The following is a 19,624-nucleotide window of genomic DNA, read 5'->3' as shown; positions in this document are numbered from 1 at the left end:
TATATATATATTGCTCTAAATGCATAATAAAAGGAGAACCACATATTAAAATTAAGAAATGTAACAATTTAATTCTGAGATCTAAAGTCTAAATTTCATTCATATTGTTTTGCTGGCTATATAATTTGTGATGGAAATAAAATTGTGTTAAATCAGAAAAATGCAAAATAGAAGCATTTTCACTAGTAGTCGCACCCCTTTAGGCCCCACTGTATACAGTATACAGTAAGCATAGTATACAGTATATACAGTTCCACCAAGGGTGGTAAATCTAGTCATTTTTCTTTAACAACAGAACTGTCCTTTCGATGATGTTGCAACAATATGAAAAAAAAACTGTTCTTGGAACACGAAGCATGTTGCAACTAAAACTCATTGCTTTGTTGTGAGTTCAGAGAAATCACTCAGAGTTGCTGGTATCTATCAAGACTGAAAGCATTTAATTGTCTTTGGGATTGGCAGAGGGTAACATGACATCTGACTGAATTGATAAAGAAACCATATAGAAGGGCGTTTACCCCTCATCCTAGTGAATGATTTCCAGACCTCGCCAAATTACAACCCGCAACCTCCAACCATAAGCCATAACTACAGCTGAGAACCATTCTGGCATGGCCACCATGGAATCAGTATCTGAGTGGAATGTTTGCAGTCAATGCATTCCCATTTATGAAAGCAAATATTCCTGCATGCCAATTGGCAGTCACTCGTGAAAGGAATAGCCAACACTTCCACCTTATCCAGCTATTGTCCAACATTTGGCAGGAGGATTTGTTAATGCATCTCAAATAAACCAACATTAAGTGAGGGCAGGGAAGCACTTAGAGTAAGGTGGAGTTTGCATTTTCCAAATGGTCCCATTTAGGTTTGCTCTGTTGATGCTGGCCATGTCCAAATAAATTAAGAAGGGAGTAGAACCGATCTGTCCTGAGAAGGATCATGTATTCACTTTGCATTCTGACCTAAAGGTCTCCAGTGGCAGGCGAGGCCAGTTGCCACTTGGAAGCCATTTCATCTCACTGGGCCTGGACGTTGAAACAAAATTTTAGCATGTGCAATTCCTTCAGGATGGGCTCAGTATTGCTCGACCCATCTGCGCCGCTAAGGCAGAGGCAGGAAATACAACCGTCCTCCATTTATTAAATATTTCACTTCTGGGGAAAATATGTCTACTCTGCACATGCTGTGCATTAAATAGGGGAAATGAATAAATGAGTTTCTGTGGGCTGCTATTCCTCAAGTTCTTCGGTTTCTAGTGCTCCGGCTTGACAGGAGGGTTTTAACTTTGAAACACAGAGGGTTAATGGAAAATGGTCCCGAACCTGTGGCACGACAAAGAACAGATTGTATTCAATTACATTCCTAGAATCAAGGCTAATCTTTTCCTTGTAACGGCTGATTGGTCCTGCTGAGAGGTATTGGTTGTGCAGGTGTGTTGGAGCTATGTTAGAGGATATCTTGCTTAGTCAGATCTTTTCAGTCGAGTTGGTTGTCAGTCCCCACCCTTTTAAATCCTCATCCAAAAGCAAACAGTGGTATGTCCTCTTGGAAGTTGTGGTGGGGGTATATGTGTAGCATATGTGCCATATGTGCCCTTAAAAGGCAACACTTCAATCCCTGTGGTTTTCATTAAGGAAGGGTGGTGACATGTCCATGCTTAAGTGAAGTATGCTCCACACCATGAATTTAGTGCGTGAGACTCTGTGGAAACAAAGAGCTAGTGTTGTCCTCTGCACAGCTCAGCGCAGTTACTGGCAGCGCTCTGCATTTTAATGACTGTGGGATAAAACCATTTAAACTACATGGATTTCAACTTCTGGATCATTGCTTTTCCAATATTAATGTCTGTCATTCTACACAATTCATGTTTTTGAAAGAAGTCTCTTATGCTCACCAAGGCTGCATTTGTTTGATAAAAATACAATTAAAACAGTAATATTGTTACATTTTATTACAATTTAAAATAACTTTTTCTAATTTAATATATCTTAAAATGTAATCAATTCCTGTGACAGCAAAGCTGAAATTTTCAGCATCATTACTCTAGACTTCAGTGTCACATTATCCTTCAGAAATCATTCTAATATCCTGATTTTCTACTCAAGAAACATTTATACAGGAGATTACCTATTCCCTATATGTGTAGACCATTATATGATTATGGATTTAAAAATGTACTCTCTGCATTTTCATGATGTAATTTTTTGTATTTTCATTTCTGGTAAATTGGTATTGACATTTCATTGTAACAGCAAAATAATTCAGTGTTTCTTAATGACAACCACCATTGGGTACCTGTAATGATGCTGAGATAGTCAGTAAACAATCAACAACATTAATATCAATGTTGCAAATAGTTGTGCTGCTTCATATTTTTTGAAAACCATGATACATTTTTGATACATTCTTTGATGACTTGAAAGTTCAAAAGAACAGCTTTTATTTGAAAGTGAGACATTTTTGTAACATTATAGAAGTTTATGCTGAAGATTTTGATCAATTTAATGTGCCCTTGCTGAATAAAAGCATTAATTTCTTTAAAACAAATCATACTGACTCCGGTATGTAAGTTACAATATGCAAGTATTTATAAGTATATATTATATAACACACACAACCTGGTTTGACAGTTAAAAAGTTTGAAAAAGTCTTAAAATTTGAAGGTTTTATGAGCCGTACAACAGATAGATTCATGTACAAGGGTAGACAAACAGTTCATTACCCGGAATGCCATTACCTGTTGAAATTTCTTTGAATTACAATACAGTAAATTCCAATTCCTGTTATTCCAATTTCTATTCAACTTCCTCTGGGGCATGGCCACTTTTATTAATATTCTCTTTTATCAGTTAAAAGGAAGCCAGTTCTTAAACTCTCCCTCTCAGACTGAAGGTTACAGGGTCAACCTTTTCTTCCTCCAGGTATGAACATCAGCAGTCCGGTCTCAAAGTCATTGAGATGATACAGTGACATGCTGTCCTTGGGTGGAGGACTTTTCACATGGATGAGTTGCAGAGGAAGTGACTCTAAGTTTTAACAGGGATTTTTCCACCTTGTCCCTCGTCTGTGTTAGTGATAACCCTGGCGTTATTGTATTTTATATTTAGATCTCCTTCCGATGGACTGGCACACTCGGGCTGTTATTATGCGAGACGCTTGAGAAGGGTGTGGGGTCTTTCGTGGCATTATAGGACAGTCCATCCTCGATAGGGATAGGGACAGATGAGTCAGGCACCAACCAACACCCCTGCATCCTTCCCTCTAAGAAAAGGTCAGGAAGTCACAGGAAATAAATGGGCAACTCAGCACCGCAAAGAGCCCCTTACCGTCCATTCAGTGTTCTGAGGAGGAATTCAACAGCAGGGACAATTATTTGCACAGCTGATTTGTGACAGATGCATCTTGAAAATGGTCAGAAAGAAAGCTTAACAGAAGAAATTAATAGAAGAGTAGAAGTGTGTGCGCGTGTGTGTAATGCTACACATTACATATATATCATTTATTAAAAATATATACATTAGGCCAAAAGTTTGGAATAATTAAGAGATTTAAATGAAAGAAGTCCCTTATGCTCACCAAGGCTGCATTTATTTTGGGGGGGTTGGGCAGTAAAATATTGTGAAATATTATTACAATTTATGAACAGCTGTTTTCTATTTGAATACATTTTAAAATGTAATTTATCCATGTGACGGCTAAGTTGAATTTTCAGCAGCAGTCTTCAGTGTCACATGATCCCTCAGAAATCATTCTCATATGCTGATTTGGTGCTCAATTGTCAATGTTGACATTTTTTGCTGCCTAATATTTTTGTGGAATATTATATAACACACACAACCTGGTTTGACAGTTAAAAAGTTTGAAAAAGTCTTAAAATTTGAAGGTTTTATGAGCCGTACAACAGATAGATTCATGTACAAGGGTAGACAAACAGTTCATTACCCGGAATGCCATTACCTGTTGAAATTTCTTTGAATTACAATACAGTAAATTCCAATTCCTGTTATTCCAATTTCTATTCAACTTCCTCTGGGGCATGGCCACTTTTATTAATATTCTCTTTTATCAGTTAAAAGGAAGCCAGTTCTTAAACTCTCCCTCTCAGACTGAAGGTTACAGGGTCAACCTTTTCTTCCTCCAGGTATGAACATCAGCAGTCCGGTCTCAAAGTCATTGAGATGATACAGTGACATGCTGTCCTTGGGTGGAGGACTTTTCACATGGATGAGTTGCAGAGGAAGTGACTCTAAGTTTTAACAGGGATTTTTCCACCTTGTCCCTCGTCTGTGTTAGTGATAACCCTGGCGTTATTGTATTTTATATTTAGATCTCCTTCCGATGGACTGGCACACTCGGGCTGTTATTATGCGAGACGCTTGAGAAGGGTGTGGGGTCTTTCGTGGCATTACAGGACAGTCCATCCTCGATAGGGATAGGGACAGATGAGTCAGGCACCAACCAACACCCCTGCATCCTTCCCTCTAAGAAAAGGTCAGGAAGTCACAGGAAATAAATGGGCAACTCAGCACCACAAAGAGCCCCTTACCGTCCATTCAGTGTTCTGAGGAGGAATTCAACAGCAGGGACAATTATTTGCACAGCTGATTTGTGACAGATGCATCTTGAAAATGGTCAGAAAGAAAGCTTAACAGAAGAAATTAATAGAAGAGTAGAAGTGTGTGCGCGTGTGTGTAATGCTACACATTACATATATATCATTTATTAAAAATATATACATTAGGCCAAAAGTTTGGATTAATTAAGAGATTTAAATGAAAGAAGTCCCTTATGCTCACCAAGGCTGCATTTATTTTGGGGGGGTTGGGCAGTAAAATATTGTGAAATATTATTACAATTTATGAACAGCTGTTTTCTATTTGAATACATTTTAAAATGTAATTTATCCACATTAATTATGGCTAAGACGGCTAAGTTGAATTTTCAGCAGCAGTCTTCAGTGTCACATGATCCCTCAGAAATCATTCTCATATGCTGATTTGGTGCTCAATTGTCAATGTTGACATTTTTTGCTGCCTAATATTTTTGTGGAAACCATGACACATTTTTTCAGGATTATTTGTTGAAAAAAAGTTCACTGAACAGCATTTATTTGAAATAGATTTTTTTATAGCACTATATAGCACTAAATGTCTTTACTGTCACTTCTGATTCATTTAATGAATAAAAGTATTAATTAAATAATTTATTTAAATTGTATTCTTATCATGTTTTACACAAAATATTAAGCAGCAAAATCTGTTTTCAATGTTGAAAAAAAATAAATAAGAAAAGTTTCTTGAGCACCAAATCAGCATATTAGAGGGATTTCTGAAGGATCATGTGACACTGAAGACTGGAGTTATGATGCTAAAAATTCAGCTTTGCCATCACAAGAACAAATGACATCTTTCACAACATTGCTGTTTTTACTGTGTTTTTGATCAAATATGTCATCAGTATATATATATATATATATATACAGTATATAATATACACTGTGTTAATATGTAATGTGAATGATATATAAATATATTTTTACTGATTAAGCTAGTAAGAACCCTCTTGGGGACATTACATGCTGGGCACCTGTATCCATAACACAACATACTGGTGACCAGCTCTGCTAGTCTTTTCAGTATGTGAACTTGTAGACCTCTTGACTTTCTTTTCCATACTTGAAGTTTGTAAAAATCTATCACCAGTAATCAGATCAATTTGTTAGCCCAAGTAAATGTGTTCATCCCAAAGGAAAGTAATGGAAATAATGAAGGATGGGTGTGAGTGCTGACCTCAATGAGGGCCTGTCTGCTTCATCAAAGATTTCTTTGGAATGTCAAAAAGTGCTGCTACATGTAAGAAACAAAAGTGAGATCATTATAAACTATAGCCAGCAGAGTGCATTGGCAGTCCTTTTGATCATCTGGAAGATATATTGCATTTATGTTTTAGGTTTAATGGCATGAAATCTACTAATGGGGGAATTCTGAAGAACTTTATTGAATGGCCAAAATAATGTTCCCATATTCATCCATCTTCTCCCATGCTAAGAACAGTGGTTCTCAGCTCCCCATTGTCCAAGTTTCAAGGTCCAGGTTTACTGAATAATGAAAAATATTTGTATAATGACCAGCCATTTTGTTTTGCCTCATTTTAATGGTAGTTTGCTGAGGCTTTAAATAACTAATTAATATATATATATTGAATCATAAAGTGCGATTTCAGACAAAAGTTTTTGCTCTTTTAATTTCTATTCAACAAAAATGATCATTGCTGATTTGAGCATGGTATACAGCAATCCCAGCAATCCCAGATTCATAAAAGTAGGAGCTTTAAGTTTGGAATTTGTTAATTTCAGGTGTATTAGTAACATAAAGATGACGCTACAGAGTTTAAAGGAATTGTTGTTATTTTCATCTTCGCTGCGGCTCTCAAATGTCCTATGGCTAGGCCTGTCATGATCATGAATTTTGTGCTTTAATTGTGATTAAAAATATAACCCCTTAATTGTCACCCCCCATTTTTGAACATAGATGTGAAAGTGCATTATCCAAACTTAAATTGTAACACTTTGGACAGACCTAAGGTTGTTCTCTTTTTTAAAGAAGACAATCAGCAGATTATTGCAGAAATTGAATAATTTCGAAAAATGAAAGTATGAAAAAGCTATAGAAATTCAAATTTACTGTAAAGAAAATGCACTGTACTATTTTTCTTATTTTATATAAAATAAAATTTGACAAAATATGTCTTAATCCAAAATTGCTACAAAATTAAAGCCTTTTGTCTAAATAATTTTTGTTCCAAAATTGAAGTTGATATTTAAAAAAAAGAGGTCCCTGTGAGATTTTATTTAAGGCATTATACCAAAAAAAGTCACCGGGTGACACCCGAACTTTGAATTTTTTGTGCACTTTTCTGTCACAAATGTATACATTGCTCAGTATTACTTCTAGCACAAAATAACCACCAAATATGGAATCTTGAGACTCAGACCTTTCCACAAATATGTATTTTGTCAAGATTCTATAAAATACTGTAATACATTTTGTAATATGACACTTAACACCACCCACTAAGGGGGACGAGACTGCCAAAAGATTTTAAAGTACAATTTCCATGGTAAGGCAATATCCAGTGGTTTTCAAAGGATGAATCTTAAGTTTCTAAGCTTCCAAATGACATCTAGTTTATGATGATTGCTAAAACATGTGATAAGGAAAAAAGACAATGAAAAAAAATCTAAATAGGCCCAAATGATTTACTGTAATGCTTTGAATTGATAATATTTATAGAATTATTTATAATATGATATGATATGATATAATATACACTGAACAAAATTATAAACGCAACACTTTTGTTTTTGCCCCCATTTGTCATGAGCTGAACTCAAAGATCTAAGACTTTTTCTATGTACACAAAAGGCCTATTTCTCTCAAATATTGTTCACAAATCTGTCTAAATCTGTGTTAGTGAGCACTTCTCCTTTGCCGAGATAATCCATCCACCTCACAGGTGTGGCATATCAAGATGCTGATTAGACAGCATGATTATTGCACAGGTGTGCCTTAGGCTGGCCACAATAAAAGGCCACTCTAAAATGTGCAGTTTTATCAAACAGCACAATGCCACAAGATTTTTGAGGGAGTTTTATTTCAAATAAATGATTTTTGAGGGAGCGTGCAATTGGCATGCTGACTGCAGGAATGTCCACCAGAGCTGTTGCCCGTGAATTGAACGTTCATTTCTCTACCACAAGCCGTCCCCAAAGGCGTTTCAGAGAATTTGGCAGTACATCCAACCGGCCGTAGACCACGTGTAACCACACCAGCCCAAGACTTCCACATCCAGTATCTTCACCTGCAAGATCGTCTGAAACCAGCCAACCGGACAGCTGCTGCAACAATCGGTTGCATAACCAAAGAATTTCTGCACAAACTGTCAGAAACCATCTCAGGGAAGCTCAACTGCATGCTCGTTGTCCTCATCGGGGTCTCGACCTGACTGCAGGTCGTCGTAACCGACTTGAGTGGGCAAATGCTCACATTCGAAGGCGTCTGGCACTTTGGCGAGGTGTTCTCTTCACGGATGAATCCCGGTTTTCACTCTACAGGGCAGATGGCAGACAGCGTGTATGGCGTCGTGTGGGTGAGCGGTTTGCTGATGTCAACGTTGTGGATCGAGTGGCGCATGGTGGCGATGGGGTTATGTTATGGGCAGGCGTATGTTATGGACAACGAACACAGGTGCATTTTATTGATGGCATTTTGAATGCACAGAGATACCGTGACGAGATCCTGAGGCCCATTGTTGTGCCATTCATCCACGACCATCACCTCATGTTGCAGCATGATAATGCACGGCCCTGGAATGGGAGGGAGGTTGAATTCCTGGAAGCTGAAAACATCCCAGTTCTTGCATGGCCAGCATACTCACCGGACGTGTCACCCATTGAGCATGTTTGGGATGCTCTGGATCGGCGTATACGACAGCGTGTTCCAGTTCCTGCCAATATCCAGCAACTTCGCACAGCCATTGAAGAGGAGTGGACCAACATTCCACAGGCCACAATCAACAACCTGATCAACTCTATGCAAAGGAGATGTGTTGCACTGCGTGAGGCAAATGGTGGTCACACCAGATACTGACTGTTTTTCGGACCCCCCAGTACAGTAAAACTGCACATTTTTGAGTGGCCTTTTATTGTGGCCAGCCTAAGGCACACCTGTGCAATAATCATGCTGTCTAATCAGCATCTTGATATGCCACACCTGTGAGGTGGATGGATTATCTCGGCAAAGAAGAAGTGCTCACTAACACAGATTTAGACAGATTTGTGAACAATATTTGAGAGAAATAGACCTTTTGTGTACATAGAAAAAGTCTTAGCTCTTTGAGTTCAGCTCATGAAAAATGGGGGCAAAAACAAAAGTGTTGCATTTATAATTTTGTTCAGTGTAATATAATACAACCTTTGTGTTTTTCTTTATTCCTTACTGATTTCAAATGAAGATGAAGATACTTTACAAATAGTTTTTTTTTTAAGTTCCATGGAAAATATGTCAGCATACGGTTTGTAAATACATGAGGGTGACTAAACAATGAAAGAATGCAGTATTCAGTCTCTGCTGTGTGACTAATGGATAACCTCTTTTTCTATGTTTTGTCAGTATTGGAGATCCTGCAGTTGGTGACAAAAAGAGATTTGTTTTTGGCTGACACTCACATTCTGGAGCTGGAGCAGGAGTGTAGGGAGGCCGAATCCCCGACGGCAGGGGGCACTGAGGATTTTAGCAGCCCCAGCAGTAAAGACAGCAGTCGGCGCAAAGCCAAAGATGTGGAGCTGCTGTACGAGGCCCTGCAGAAAGTGTTGTGGGACGTGGTGAGGGAATCTCTGCGTTGCCCCACCGCCGGGCCCAACCTGGGCCTGGTGGTGCAGGTGCTTCAGCAGGAGGAGCAAGCCGATCGGGACTGGGCTCAGAGTGAAGGAGCCGCTCCAGGAGGCCCACGGCCGAGGGAGTTAAAGAAACGCTGGAGGGAGGCGGTAGTCGAGTTGGCTGATGCAAACCTACCCCAGCATGAAGAAGCACGGGAAGGCGAGCTCGCAGCCTATCTGGATAAGCTAAGAGTGCGTATGGTGGAGGACCTCGGAGCAGCTCGGCGTAATGTGGTGTCTGTATATCCTGTGGAATATGACTCCTTCCAAGTGTACACACAGAGCTACCATCAGGCTGTTACCCGTTGTCTCCAAGCTATCACTAATGGAGATCTGCAAATCACTGACATATACTCTTTACTAGACTGGCTCTACAACATTTACAATAGGTAAACACCAGCAGTTTGACTAGGATCGTTCACTCAAAACAATTTCCTAAATCGTACTTTAAAAGTGGTCCTTATTAAGTTTTCTGAAGCCATATTCAAATGTTATGTGTCAGGTCTGACACATTGGTAGTGTTTCTTCTGAGTAAAACAGCAAATTTGAATTTGTATGTGTGCAAATGAAATTTGAGGACTGAATATTTGTGATTGGCAACTCTAATTTCAGGTTGTTCTTCATATAAACCTTTGATATGACTTCAGGCGACATTGAATTTAGCATTTTTAATAATATGGATTACTTTTATGGTGTTTTTGTCACGTTTGATAGGCCCAATCCCTATTTACGTTTATTGTACGGGAACAAAAACAGCATGAAAAATATTTCATTTTGATGAATATTTCATCGTGTTGAAATGAAGTAAGAATGAGTGAACAGATTTTGACAGACAAATTTTTTTTTCCGTTTAGAGGAAAAGTTTGGGGACATTTTTTGTTTTTGAAAGAAATTAATACTTTATTCAGCAAGGATGCATTAAATTGATCAAAAGTGACAGTAAAGGCATTTATAATGTTCCAAAAGAGTTATATTTCAAATAAATGATGTTATTTTGAACTGAGAAATGTATTACAGTTTTCACAAAAATATTAAGCAGCTGTTTTCAACATTGATAATAGTAAGAAATGTTTATTGAGCATCAAATCAGTATATTAGAATGATTTCTAAATGATCATGTGACACTGAAGACTGGAGTAATGATGCTAAAAATTCAGCTTTGCATCACAGAAATAAATTACATTTTAAAATAGAAAACTGTTATTTTAAATTGTAATAATATTTCACAATATTACTGTTTTATTGTATTGTTGATCAAAAGCAGCCTTTGTAAACATCTTTCCAACCCCAAACTTTTGAACGATATAAAAAGAAAATCCGGTGGCAATGTACATTAGCGATGGCCTGTTTTGTAGTTTGTATATTGTTAAGTATTACTGGCTGTATCCAGTTGTCAAGCCACATACAGCAACAGCAAACCTAAAACAGATTGTTATAAATAGCTTCTGGTTGATATGAGAGGTGAAAGCCACTCTTGTACCTTCCCATTCCTGTTCCTTCATAATTCAATGTTTCCTTATGAGTGAAGTCCAGACTCAGTTTGTGATTTGCTCTTCCTGTTGTTGCTGCAGAGATGTCCTTGGAACAGTCACCATAACAACACCCATTAACCTCTCACAGCTCGGCCCACTGCTGCCAGCGGAGACGGTGGAAAAACTCGAGCTTGACTGCCTCAACTCAGTCAGGGTAAGAATTGAAATTCCCAAACTTCATCCCCAAGTATCTGGTAGCATTTTCTGTGTACATTGAACAACGGCACATCCTGCCACTCAAAGAGATGGCTGGTCATTGCAACCTGCCGGTCAATTAGAGTGCGGCATTTCGGGGTCAACGCACGGTTTTCCTGTCGACAATGAGCACTACACAATAGGCGTCACTTTGACAACATATTTTCCCCTTCGCTCATTAAGCAACGTGAATGTGTGGCCTTTTAATAATCCTTTAGCCCATCCTGAAAATAGTGACATTAGTCTAATACTTTATGTCATGGATGTGTTAATAGAGTGATTGTTTCCTTATGGATGCTATAATTTCGTACATACCCAATACAGGCGCCAGTATGGCCATCCCCTCTCACAGCAAGGCTGCTTTTAAAGAGTGTGTTGAAATGTTGTGTTTTCCAGGGGAAAGTGACCAATGAGCTGTCTCAGGTTTTGGAGGAGGAGGAAAAGAGATGGCTGGACACCCTGAATGTCGAAGAGTATCAGTTACCTCTGGCTCGCACTGTTATTCAGGTCAGCGCAGGACCATTTATGCTCATTTATATAAAAATAGGATATTGTGCTAGACATATGGTGTCAGAGCATGTGACATCACATGTTACTTTAATCCATTTTCTCAGTATTGATTTTGTGCATAATGGCCCACTGTTCCTGGCCATCTGCAATATTTGCAGCAGGTTTTAGACACTGGGTCTGTTGTTAGAACAAAACGTAAGACATGTCGAGTGGCATCCGTGCACCTCTGTGTAACGAGAAAATCGTCTCCTAGCTGGAATTAAAATAAATAAACATTTCCCATTGTGAGCATGTTTCCATTACAACACATTGTTTTTGCAGGCTCTGTATTGCATCCTAGTGGTCATGAATGAAATTAAGCAAATATATTTCAGAAAATAGTCACTTTATTTGTTTGCTGATATTTCAAGACTAAATTAAGGAATTTTGTAACAGATTTTAATTCACTTGGTGTTTATTGGTGTGTACTTGCTGTAAAATAACATGTTTTCTTATATTTTTGAGTATAGAGGCTACAAGAAGACCTTGAGAGATCTGCAGCTGTAAACAGAGATTTGGGCTCACGGGTTGCTCAGTGCAGTCTCAACGGACTGGCAGATTTCCTGTACAGGTGGGAAAGTGATACTTGAAATGTGACACTACCGTTCAAATGTTTGGAGTCAGAAATTAATACTTTTATTCAGCAAGGATGCATTAAATTGATCAAAAGTCACACTAAATACTTTTACAGTGTTACAAAATATTTTCTATTTCAAATACATATTGAACTGTGTATTCATCCAAAACATTTTTTTTGCATTTATTAGCAAATATTTAGCAAATATTTTTCAACATTGATAATAACAGAAAATGTTTCTTGAGCACCAAATCAGCATATTAGAATGATTTCTGAAGGATCATGTGACACTGAAGACTGGAGTAATGATGCTGAAAATTCAGCTTTGTCATCACAGGAATTAATTACAATTTAAAATGTAATCAAATAGATTTTAATTTGTAATAATATTTCACAATCTTACTGTTTTACTGTATCTTGGACCCTATATGGGGTTCCAAGATAGGTGCCCAAATTATATCCCATCAATGACCAACCCTTTTTTAATGTCCTAAATGCCTTAGAAATTGCTTATTTATTAGATAAATGCATTTTATATCTTTAGTTAGATAATTCCCATAGAAATGTGTCAGACTATCTACATGCCATCCTCAAAGGTTTTGTTTTTGCTGCAGTTTTCAGCGAAAGGTGGAGATGTTCCATGAGATGCTCGTAAACAGCTGTGGAGAAAATGAAGATGGTTACATCGCTAAAACAATCGCTCTTGTCAACTGCTGTCCACCGTTCAGGTAGGCGTCCTCAAAGTCCTTTATTTATAGGATGTTTTTATTTATTTTTATTTTAGAGTTTTTGTAATATAGATTGCTGTGTTTAGGAGCTTTGTGGAGCGTTGCGGCCAGTGTGACGCCTCGACCAGCGAGGACTCGATTCGTAGAGCTAACACAGCTCTGGACAGGATAGTCAACTTGAGTGTGAGAGTGCTGAACGACAGACTTTTTGAACATATCAGGGTGAGGCTGCCACAGATCACCCCACACTTCCTCGCTAGACATGCACGCACATATTTTTCTTATGTTTGTCATACGTCTCTGTCCAAGAATATAAAGAATATCTTATCAGCATTTCCCCTATGGGCTGTTCTCAAGGATGTTGTTTTGCACAGCTACTCTGGCACTGAGACACTAAAATAGCAGCACTATGTGAAAAACACTAGTGAATTAGATGTTTTTGGCCTGACGCCGAACAGTATTCAGTGTCTGTTGTACAGATTGGCATTACCAGCTCTCATGGGCCACATAGTTTCACTACATCCTTTTTTACCAAGATGGGGCTCTAACAGGAAGTTAGCCGCACTCTCTTGTCTCTAAATATGAAAGCCCTCACATCCTGGTGAAGGCAAATATAGTACATTCTAGTGTGTACTGTGTATGTAATTTCTAAACAATTCTGTCTGATTTCACATAGCCCTTCTTTGATAAGCTGATTAAACGAAAATGGCTGAGCAACACTGAACCTTTTGAGCAAATCGAGGCGCTCATAAAAGAGCACTTCAAGAAGTTTCGCAGGATGGACAATCCACCTTATGAGGTAAACTAAGATGTCAATAACATCAATTTCCTCCCTCAAACTGCAAATTTATCATAAATGAGTCTTAAAAATGTGTATTTTTACTGCTTTGTCAAGTACGTTTTGATTCTTTAATTCTTGTATCTACACAGCTCTTTAACATTCATATTGGTTCATCACAATTCTGTGGTCAAATATTTTTTGTACAATTACTGCTAAAATCTATATAGCTCTCTCAACCTTGTCTTTTTACATAAAACAATTTAAACCCAAATCAATTGTGTGTCTAATTGTCGATTTAGTTGTATAATAGGGTGGATAACGTAGAGTCAGCATCCCAAAATGAACCCCTTCAGGGTGAAATAAGATTGATCTGTTTCGTATATGTGACCCTGGACCACAAAACCAGTCTTAAGTTGCACGGAGATATTTGTAGCAATAGCCAAAAATATGTTGTATGGGTCAAAATTATAGCTTTTTATTTTATGCCAAAAATCATTAGGATATTAAGTAAAGATCATGCTCCATGAAGATATTTGTAAATTTCCTACTGTAAATATATCAAAACTTAATTTTTGATTAGTAACATGCATTGCTAAGAACTTCATTTGGACAACTTTAAAGGCGATTTTCTCAATACTTAGATTTTTTTTGCACCCTCACATTCCAGATTTTCAGGAATATGTTGTACGAGATATGTTGTATCTCGGCCAAATAGTATCCTATCCTAACAAACCATACATCAATGGAAAGCTTATTTATTCAGCTTTCAGATTATGTATAAATCTCAATTTCAGAAAAAATTACACTTAAGACTGGTTTTGTGGTCCAGGGTCACATATAATCATGTTGGGGTTTATGTGAGATAAGCCTCTTATTTACTGTGTCCTCTTAGGTCCTGGTGGTGGAGGTGCACCGGCGTGTGATGACTGAATATGTGCGGGCCATCATGAGGGGCAGAATCATCTGCACATCACTCAAAATGAGGAAGAGAATGGCTGGCCGCCTTCGTGATGATGGAAAGCACCTAAAAACACTCTTCAAAGAGCTGGTGAGTCACGTATCTGAAAGATCAAAGTAAAAGGTTTTCATTTTTCCTGCTGATTATCTGTTATCTCCTGCTGACCTGGGGTGCATTTCCCAAAAGCATCGATAGGTAACTATGGTTGCACGTTCCATTGAACTCTATTGGTCACGACGGAATTTGTGACAATAGTTGCTTTTGTGAAACCCACCCCTGTTCTGTTAAAAGAAAGTTAGTTTTTATATTTTTATTAATACACTGAACAAAAATATAAACGCAACACTTTTGTTTTTGCCCCCATTTTTCATGAGCTGAACTCAAAGATCTAAGACTTTTTCTATGTACACAAAAGGCCTATTTCTCTCAAATATTGTTCACAAATCTGTCTAAATCTGTGTTAGTGAGCACTTCTCCTTTGCCGAGACAATCCATCCACCTCACAGGTGTGGCATATCAAGATGCTGATTAGACAGCATGATTATTGCACAGGTGTTGCTTAGGCTGGCCACAATAAAAGGCCACTCCAAAATGTGCAGTTTTATCACACAGCACAATGCCACAAGATGTCGCAAGTTTTGAGGGAGCGTGCAATTGGCATGCTGACTGCAGGAATGTCCACCAGAGCTGTTGCCCGTGAATTTAATGTTCATTTCTTTACCATAAGCAGTTTCCAAAGGCGTTTCAGAGAATTTGGCAGTACACCCAAACGGCCTCACAACCGTTGACCATAACAAAAGAATTTCTGCACAAACTGTCAGAAACCGTAGACCACGTGTAACCACACCAGTCCAGGACCTCCACATCCAGCATCTTCACCTCCAAGATCGTCTGAGACCAGCCACCTGGACAGCTGCTGCAACAATCGGTTTGCATAACCAAAGAATTTCTGCACAAACTGTCAGAAACCGTCTCAGGGAAGCTCATCTGCATGCTCGTCGTCCTCATCGGGGTCTCGACCGGACTGCAGTTTGTCTTGAGTGGGCGACTTGAGTGGGCAAATGCTCACATTCGATGGTGTCTGGCACTTTGGAGAGGTGTTCTCTTCACGGATGAATCCCGGTTTTCACTGTACAGGGCAGATGGCAGACAGCGTGTATGGCGTCGTGTGGGTGAGCGGTTTGCTGATGTCAGCGTCGTGGATCGAGTGGCCCATGGTGGCGGTGGGGTTATGGTATGGGCAGGCGTATGTTATGGACAACGAACACAGGTGCATTTTATTGATGGCATTTTGAATGCACATATATACAACAATAACAACCCTGCTATCAGCAAGATAGATTATATTACTTATGATATAATTATAAAATATGCTAATACTGGTCAAATTTAAAATATTTGAGTTTGATAAGCAGAGATTTCTTTCTCCTGCTGTTATGTAATTATGATTTCCCATTTAATCCCATACGTATGAAACAAATTGACCACCTCATATGTTACTGTAACATGGAAAATTACTGGACATTTTTTAGATTTTTTTTGGTTTTCTGAATCATTTTAGGAAACACTTTATTTTATGGTGTCCTTGTTACACGTTACATGTACTTGTATACTATAATAATAACTATAAATTATGCCTACTTACATGCAACTAACCCTAAACCAAACCCTCATCCTAACTCTAACTATATAATAAGTAAATGTAGTTAATTGATATTAATCAGCACTTAAATGTATAATTACACTGTAACAAGGGACACCGTAAAATAAAGTGTAACCTCATTTTATTTTTATTAGTTTGGCAAATATATTTTTCCCATGAAATCCTTATTCCCAGATTCATCACACTTGCCAAAATGTCATGTCCTGTTTTTAATCACTCAAAAACCATCTACAGCCGACAACTTTCAAACAAAAGAGATTCTGAAGAATGGGCACTTCTGGAGTGGGCATGGAGGCAGATGGCCAAACACGCCCTTGGCTCCAAAGAGCATCTCTATGACCCACCCAAACGCTCCTTTCCCTTGTGCAGTGTCCGCCCCGTTTGTCACCTCGGTGGACAACAGGATGCCTTTGTTTATGGAAGAATGTCTTGGCCCGGGCCTTTGAAATCGTGACTTGCCTTTAAGGTCAAACTGCGAGTCAGGAAGAACTGCCTTGGTGTAATGGGCATACAGATATTTACCCTCAATTGGAACAACATGTGCTCCTATACTTAATCCTCTAGGTTTTTGTTTTTCCAGAGACAAGGGTAAAAATAGCCTTTTCTAATTGTATGCCGGAGTCGTTTGGGCCCTGTGGTCTTTGGCTGTCTGTCAGAAGTCATTGTACAATGTACTTTTGGAAAAAGTCTTTAGTACCAGGCAGTTGTGTTTAATCTGAACGTTCATCTGCAAATTCCAGTTGCTGATCGGTCTCGGCATATAAAGGATTTGATGTATCTAGTGACAGATCTGATGTTATCTTTGTTTTCCCCCGTCCAGGAATCTTCCGCCTCATGGCTCGACAGCGCTATTCCTCACTTATCGGAGATCATTCTCTTGGAAGACACTCCCTCCATCCAAATGGAAGTTGGTGTCCTCGTACGGGAATTCCCTGACATACGGTGAGTGTTTCGAGGGGCGGTGTGCCGCTAGGCCGGGACACCTTGTAGCCCCTGATATGATCGAGGTCAAAAAGCAGAGAGCTCAGGTCATCTGACAAAACATGTTCATTCTGTTTGACAGCAAACGAGGGGCTTGTAAAAGCAAACAAGACCTTTGAGGTTTCCTGATTTTTATGGGAGACTGTTTGGTGATCCCAGATTCGCATGAAAGATGTACAGTTGTCCAGCTCTGGATCCTAACAAAGACAAAGCAAAAACACAGGCATCCTGCCAGGGCCTGACCTAAAGCTCCATGGTTTAACCTAGAGAGGGCAGTCGCCTAATCAAGAGCCCTATATGGCTGCAGAATCCAGAGGAAACTCTCTTTTGTGGAATGTGTGCTAAAAAAAGCCTGCAACTTCAAATACATGACCTAGATGTGCTGCAGGCTCCATTGTTTAGCATTAGCAACACCTTTGGGTTTTAAAATGATGAACATTTGGAATCGTTCCAATCTACTGTATATATCTTCGGGAATGATCTAGGGAAACTTTGAATGAACAGGAGCCAACTCTGAGAAGGTTAAATGAGGATTTTTTGCACCCTGTTTTTTCAGCTATATACAGATAAACATTATACATTACATATACATTTACATATACATTATAGAATATTATAGATATTTTTTTTTGTTTATTTATTTGTATTTACTTGTTTAGTTTAGTTTGGATTTGGGAAAAGAAATGCGAAAAAATTAGGAAAAATAAAATAAATAAATACACTACCATTTAAAAGTTTGGGGTTGGCACATTTTTTTTCTGTTTTTGGAAGAAGTCTCTTATGCTTGCCAAGGCTTGATCAAGAATACAGCACAGTACATCACAATAACTGTTTTCTTTTTTATTTTAATGTACTTTAAAATTTAATTTATTCCTTGATGACAAAGCTGGACTTTCAGCAGTCATTTAAAACAAAACACCACATATTTGAAATTATTATAACATATTGGAAACATTATAAATGTCTTTACTGCCATTTTTATCAGTTTTGATCTTTCTCTCTTTTTAAAATAAATTTTACAGTTTGCTAAATCTATAGAGTAAACTTCAAAAACAAGCTCTAGTCTTTTAAAACAACCTTTGTTGTCTTTGTATTTGAAGAGTTTTCAGTTTAGAAAAATATTCAATTTTGCAAGTTATGAAAACAAACAATTGTTTCCTGAATAAGACAAACAAAGCATGTAAAGAGAAATTCACTTAATGAAAGTCTATTCCACTCACCATGCAGCCATATTACTGTTTAACGAATGCAATATTTAACTTATTTAGCCATGTATTATGGCACTGTACAGTTATTGTTAATATGACAATATGCCTCATACATTAATCTTTCTTGTATTTGGAAGGAGGAAGCATGTTTCTGCCATACTCAATATCCGTGGGATGACCCGACAAACAGAAAGGCAAGAGATCTTGAATATAGTGAAGGACATCGAGAACAGTGACAGCGTCATGCGGGTGTCCCGTGACAGGGCTCTCTTCGCTGAGGTGCCAGTGACGTCAGAAGTGCACTGTCTAAATGTAGGCCTGAGCCGCGTCGCCCTCACCGCCTCGTCCCTCTTCTCCAGCATGCGGTTCCGACGCAGAAGGACTCCAACCAGGGAAAACCAGGATGACATGCTGTAATCCATCTCAAATGGATGCTCGAGCCGCCCAGCACTCATGGAGCACCGGAGCAATGTCCATCAGCACAGCATTTGTTTCTAAAATGTTTGCATGTGCCATTGTCATATCATAAGGACAAGTAGGGACATCTTACAGATGATCAGGATTGCAGGATCTCTGAGAAAACTGAGAAAATGACACTACAGTTGGCATCACTACAACTGTTTTTGCACAACTAACATCGCAAAGGCTTGTGAAATACAGTGGCACCAAAAATATATGGGCACTTTTAAAAATGTATTAATGTCTTTGCATTAAATAACAAAATATCAAACCATAGAAAATGATAGAAATTATTATATTTAAAAAAAACATTGTAAAAGCACACTTTTCAAGAAAAAACATTTTACAAACAAAGTTTGTATAGTTTTAAATGATCAATAGCATTTTGTGGTTGTAAAATGTTCATAGTGTATTCTATATGAATACATAGTGTTCATATGTATCTCAATAAATTGTTTCAGGACCAGTTGTTTAAAAGGCATTGCAAAAATGTCAAAAATACTTCTGTGAAAAGGTCTAGCCTCATTTCATTCCTGATACAATGAAACTCATACATT

General features: G+C 38.3%; 1 protein-coding gene across 3 annotated transcripts in view; it reads left to right on the top strand.

Annotated features, from left to right (window-relative positions):
* Window positions 1-19,338, top strand: part of exoc3l2b (exocyst complex component 3-like 2b) — a 40,929-nt gene extending 21,591 nt beyond the window's left edge. For 2 of the 3 annotated variants that reach the window (XM_016288657.1, XM_016288658.1), the window contains exons 4-13: window positions 9,171-9,825; window positions 11,008-11,122; window positions 11,560-11,670; window positions 12,183-12,283; window positions 12,904-13,017; window positions 13,104-13,239; window positions 13,694-13,816; window positions 14,691-14,846; window positions 17,240-17,361; window positions 18,746-19,338. In XM_016288657.1, coding sequence (XP_016144143.1) covers window positions 9,171-9,825; window positions 11,008-11,122; window positions 11,560-11,670; window positions 12,183-12,283; window positions 12,904-13,017; window positions 13,104-13,239; window positions 13,694-13,816; window positions 14,691-14,846; window positions 17,240-17,361; window positions 18,746-19,025 — 1,913 coding nt within the window. In that variant the 3' untranslated portion in view covers window positions 19,026-19,338. The remainder of the gene's footprint in view (window positions 1-9,170; window positions 9,826-11,007; window positions 11,123-11,559; window positions 11,671-12,182; window positions 12,284-12,903; window positions 13,018-13,103; window positions 13,240-13,693; window positions 13,817-14,690; window positions 14,847-17,239; window positions 17,362-18,745) is intronic. The other variant, XM_016288659.1, reaches the window with a different exon arrangement.
* The last annotated feature ends 286 nt before the right edge of the window (window positions 19,339-19,624 follow it).

The sequence above is a fragment of the Sinocyclocheilus grahami genome, unplaced genomic scaffold, assembly GCF_001515645.1.
Source record: "Sinocyclocheilus grahami isolate Dianchi unplaced genomic scaffold, SAMN03320097.WGS_v1.1 scaffold233.1, whole genome shotgun sequence".
Taxonomy (NCBI): Eukaryota; Metazoa; Chordata; class Actinopteri; order Cypriniformes; family Cyprinidae; genus Sinocyclocheilus; species Sinocyclocheilus grahami.
This window is presented reverse-complemented; position numbering and strand designations above follow the sequence as displayed.